General features: G+C 34.3%; 1 protein-coding gene across 1 annotated transcript; it reads left to right on the top strand.

The window, feature by feature from the left end:
• Window positions 1–246: 246 nt before the first annotated feature.
• Window positions 247–1893, top strand: LOC133180616 (uncharacterized). Its single transcript, XM_061315089.1, has one exon. It carries the CDS (start codon window positions 247–249, stop codon window positions 1891–1893), a length of 1647 nt encoding a protein of 548 aa, XP_061171073.1.
• Window positions 1894–6000: the final 4107 nt, after the last annotated feature.

Genomic DNA, 6000 nt, shown 5'->3' with positions numbered 1-6000 from the left:
CAGGATAAGAAGTAAACTGCATTCAACCTTAAGAAACATACATTACAAATGGCTGACACAAATCATGACCGGTAAGGTATTATGAAAGAAATTCATTTAGTACCAGATCGCAGAAAAAGGTAATAACTTAAGTACATCTCTTTTAAATGTAGAGTGTAGCGTGTATTGTAAGCAATAACCACTTATAAGTGTCTTAATTACCTACACTCTGATAATAGATATTTTCTAGAACTTTCATCAATAATAATGGATGAGGTACCAGATACAGCCCAGCACTTTATCGAGTGTGACACGGAATCTTGTAGAAACTTCTCCGAGTTTTACTGCAATACCTGTCACCAAAGAATTTGTGACCAATGCAAACAGTGCCATCTAGAGCAGAACATTGGACATGAGATTGTTCTCTATCACGAGAGAAAAAGAAAACTTCCTTCAGAGAAATGCAGTATCCACCCCACAAAAGACATAAATATCCACTGTGATGTGTGCCAAGATCCTCTTTGTTCTACATGCTTTGCCCAACATCACAGTGATCATGATAACAGTGACCTTGAAACTATCTACAATGACATTCTACAGCTATGTCAGAAGGAAATAACTGAGATCTGGAAAACAGTTATTCCTGACGCTAAAGATAATGTAAAATCGATTGGAGAAAAGATGGATAATGTCAATAGAGAAATTGCCAAGTTTAGAGTATCCATGAAGAAGAGAGCAGATGAACTGAAAGAGGTGGTTGATAGCATAATTAATCATAATAACAAAAACCTGGATGAGATCGAGAACTTTGTTATAAATGATATGGTGAAACAACAGAAGGAAACAGAGGACTATATAACTTACCTGGAAAAAATGACTTCAGACTATGAACGTAAAATGTCATCAATAAATCCAACTGAATTAATCTCATTCCATAAGGATATTTCATTAGCTTCCCTGAAGATGCTGAACAAAGCTAAATCCAAACTGCCAATTTTCACACTAGGCACACTTAATAAAGATGAAATAGCCAAACAGTTAGGTAAAATTGAAATAGATTTATCTGGAAGGTTTAAGCTTTCATCTGTCACAAAAGTAAACGAAGTAACCTGCCGGGGACATAAAACTTTTCATTTGTCTCTCTTGCACCCCCAAAAAATTTGGGCTAGTGATAGCTTGGGTTATCTCATTCAGTATGATATGGTAGGAAACATCTTACAGAAAATATCAACCAGTATGAGGGAAAAGCAAGGTAACCACACAGTCACAAAAGAGGGAGAACTTCTTTACACAGATATCGATAAAAATACTGTATACAGAGTAACTAGTGACATGTCCATCAACAAACTTGTTGAGACAGGGAGCTGGGTACCTGGAGCAATCTACTCTTCTCCTATCAATGGACACATATTGGTCGGGATGGGGACAAAGTCAGACAACAAAGTAACCAGATACAACAGAGAAGGGAGGAAGTTACAGGACATACAGTGGGATGAGGAAGGACAAACTCTGTACCAAAGTGTTAACTTTATCACAGAGAACAATAATGGTGACATTTGTACATCAGATAGCAGAGCCAAAAAGGTGGTGGTGGTGACCAAATTAGGAGAGTATCGGTTCTCTTACTCTGGTAATGAATCTCAGTATAGATTCTGTCCCTATGGAATCTGTACAGATGTTCTGGGACACATTCTGGTGTGTAACAGCCATATTTGGTATAATGAGAATTGCTCTAGTATCCACTTGCTGAACATAAATGGTCAGTTCCTGTCTCTTTTGCTCACATCCGAACAATATCCTGCATATTACTTTACTCTCTGTATTGATAATCAGCATAATTTCTGGGTCGGGGGATGGAACAGTTCTACTGTCTCTGTGTACAAGTATTTGCAGAACACAAAAAATAATATTTAATGTACTGCTTTGCTATTTTTGGATCAATTTGTGTCACAAACTCTATCTGCGTTAACACGATGTAAACAAAAAGTCTGACAAAAGAATTTCTGTTTGTAATTATGCTTTCCTTGGTGTGCTTGCCATACAAAATTTTATATCATTTACAATTGTTCTAATATTTTTTGGAGTCCTTTAAGTAGGTCATTACATCAAAAATAATAATCGCTCACCATGTATGCATTCCAATATCTCCATGTCTTATCTTTTGTACTTAGTTCATTGTATACTATTTCCATTATCGTAACAATAAGGTGGTATACTGGCTACTTTTAATGTATTGAACTTTAGGGGACCACAGAAATGTTCAATACATCCAAAGCTCAATATAACATAAGGAGCTGTGATAAACTTTGAACATGCATTGTTACATGTGCGTAGATGTACATGTATATGTATTATCGTTTTTGAACAATACTCACTCAAACGTTATTAGGTGTTAATTATTCTTAATAAAAGAAGCAACAAACACGTACGTCTAATAGTCTAGTTATTAGTTTTTTTTGAGATGAAAGGTGGATTTCGTCTATTGACTTTTGCCCTTTTCCGCCTTAAGTCAGGGCGAAAATTTTCATACAGGCAGGGGCATGATTTTGGGAGGTCAATCTGTGAATTATATTTTAAACTGAAATACAGGACAAGTACTGAATTTCCATAGCAGTAAACAGCTCTGATCTCTTTATAAAATCAGCCAGTTTGCTCTGATTTTGATTAGAATACTAATTGTCAGTGAGTTATTCGATGTCGTTTAGGCTGTTGATAAAATTAGTTACATACTCATGTAGAAAGGTTGCCCCAGAGTAGACTGAACTCGTCGTAACTTTTACAGAAATAAACCTATCTTAACAAATCTTCTGAGTGGATCAAAGTATGTTGTTAGTTGAAAAATTACGAAGTTTTAACATTTCTTAATGAAAAGAATTCGAGTTATCAGTATTGTAGTGATATCGTTACCTAACACCCAGTGAAATCATATATACATAAAAAAAGGATAAGCAACCCTGGTTCAGATTTGGGTGAAATACGCTATCTTAACTGCAATGCTTGGGTACTGTGCTGCATTCTTACACCAGATAATGAACTATTTCATTTAAATCGGGTTTATATGTGTAATTGCTATGCGCTATAATAATTATTATCATGTGTAATTACTTAATGTTTGTCTATAGATTTATTAGTATGTATGTTGCTTTAGGTCCCATAAGAGAATTTTTCTGTCATGTAGAGATGTCACTATACCAGCAAAGGACTTCAATTTCAGCCCTATACTCGGCACTCTTTGCCATTGAACATGAGGGGTTCTTTTAAGTGCCAACTCATACAGTGCAATTGGACCTCGGTTTTAAGGTCTCATCCAAAAGACTCTTGATAATGCAAAGGCAACTTGGCAAAGAAACAGTCGATACGTTTGCGTCTTTGGTTTGAAGCGAAAAAGAATCAAACATGGGCCCTTGGATCACTGGGCTGCTGTTGCTGGTTATTTTTTTTAATATGGTTGTTTTAATCTTCGAGTTACAAAACTACAGATTCTTTAATCATCATTTTTGTCTTTATTCTTCTCATCAACTTTTAAATTATCAACTGAAGATATTTTGTCTGGTTTTCGGTACATGCATGAAACCTGGTTGACTTTATGAGTGTTATTCTCCATCGAAATTTCATCAGACCAAACAACATTGGAAAAATTAAACGTGAGCTATTCTTATGTTGTAAAAGCAAATCGGTTCACTGTGTAATCAAATTTATGTAGATATATATTTACATCCACCGAATATTATTTCCTTTATTTCTTATAAAAACCATTGCCGTTAGTCAGTCAATAAACAACACTAAGCAAGCCACCTGCACTGATTTCTTGAGCAACGGCTGTTCCATCCATTATGCATACAATGACATACGCATCTATAATACAATATTTAACATATTTAATTTACTTTGCATGTTATTTTATAAAGATATAAATATAAACAATAAAATGTCTTTCTTTGTTTGTTAGTACGGGAATTAACTTCGCAGCTATTGCCGAAAAAAATTTCATATAACCCGCATACGCGGGATATGTATTTGTTGCTGCAACAGCTGCAACATTAATTCCCGCACTAACAACCAAAGAAAGCATTTTATTGTTTAAAAGTCTTGCTTGACATATGTACAGTAAAACACGCTTATAAAGTGCTATGGAAAGATGCTTCGCAAAAATAATCGTAATTCATTATATCCGCTAGATTCAGGAGGAATGAACATCACATCCCTATAAGCGTCGTAGATTTCATTCATTATAAACATATTCGCTACAATTCCTGGAAAACTTACTGTGATGTGGTCCTAACAGGACTTCAATACAATAACTAGAGGTACTGTGAGCAGTGAGCTCACAAAATTTGTATTCCCTGCTTCCATATGAGCTAATGGAAAGCCCAGAAATCTGTCTGATCAAAACGTAAAGTAGGAGGTGCATAATGGCCATTTGTGATAAAGATTCTGTGAAAGTATCACTAAATTTTATTCATAGTGGTGTGGAAGTTGCAAATAAGAAATGGGTAGTTGGGTTCTCATGATATTGTAGAAAGAATGGCGAAGTTAATGTTTCGCTATTGAAAACCTATGTTTCAAATCAAAAAGTAAAAAAAGAGGTGCACAGTGGAACTGTGTAATAAAGATTCTGTGAGAGTATTGAATAATTTCATTCATTGGATGGGTACAGAAGGAGCTGTGGATGGATACCCCCAAAGCGTAACAAACGGATGGACGTTCGGATGGGTGGACGGACTGACGGATGAATATACATCCCCCCTTTTTCAAGCGAGTTTTAGGGTAAACTAATTAAACCAATATCGGTAAGTTACTTTATTATGTCAAGTGATAATTCAATAAAAGTGACTACAAATTAAAAGAAATCTTTATACAAAGAAAAAGTATTCTGGTCCGGGATTTACTTAAGTTTGTGTTCAGTTAAATCGATGATTCAATATCAGCAATATTCGATATAAAAGGAGTAAAGATATATTTTCTGTGATGCATACTTTGAATAATATCCTATTTCAAAATCGATTTGGAAAAAAATGATATAAATGCTATGTGAGCCTTGTGGAATCAGTTAATAAATACAGTATTTGTTACACCGTATAACTTGATTTTTTATGCGAGACGCAAATTAATTTAGAGAGAAGTAATTTTAGCGATTTGATGATACCAAGAAGACAATGGTAACCTTCAGTACCTGAATCGTTAACAATATTCAATTCTAATGATCTTAACACCCTCGCTAAAGATGAGAAAAATTAACCCTCGTGAATCCCACTGTGGGACGTGGAGACCGGTCCTTCGGATGAGACGTATAAAACGAGGTCCCGTGTCGCAGTAGGTGCTGGCACGAAAAAGATCCCTCACTGTTCAATGGCCCTGAGTGCTAAGTATAGATCTTAATTTGCACTTCTCCTTATAAGTGGAAAATTTTCGAAAGGAACGTTAAACAACAAACAAAAACCAACCTTAAAGTTTGAAAACCCAAGATTAAAGTTTTAATTAACTTTTAAGTTGGGAGAGCCAAGATTTAAGTTGAAGTTACCAGCTAAATTTAGAAAAACAATCATTTAAGTTAGAATCACCAACTTTAAATTTGAAATCACCAGCACTGAAGTTAGAAAAGCCAAGATTCAAGTTGGAATTACCAATTTTAAAGTTGGAAAAGCTATTATTTATACATGTATTTAAATCATTAACGTTTAATTTGGAGAAGCCAAGATTAAAGTTGTAATTGACAACTTTAAAGTTGGAAAAGCTTACTTTAAAGTTGGAAGTACAAACTTTAAAAACTATATATATATATATATATATATATATATATATATATATATATATATATATATATATATATATATATATATATATATATATATATATATATATACACATTACATATGTATTTTGCATGTAAAGTGTGTGGAAATCTATGGCATTCAAAATACCATAACACGGAAATGGGGTCAAAAGGTTAAAGCATGCTTTTTATTTTGACGTTACAATCGTTGATCGCCGAGGAAGTACAACGTCATAAGCGAAAATCAA

Source organism: Saccostrea echinata, unplaced genomic scaffold, assembly GCF_033153115.1.
Source record: "Saccostrea echinata isolate AGI-Se365-2 ecotype Australia unplaced genomic scaffold, CSIRO_AGI_Sech_v1 ptg000007l, whole genome shotgun sequence".
Lineage (NCBI taxonomy): Eukaryota > Metazoa > Mollusca > Bivalvia > Ostreida > Ostreidae > Saccostrea > Saccostrea echinata.
The sequence above is the reverse complement of the archived record's forward strand: the minus strand, read 5'-3'. Positions and strand labels throughout refer to the sequence as shown.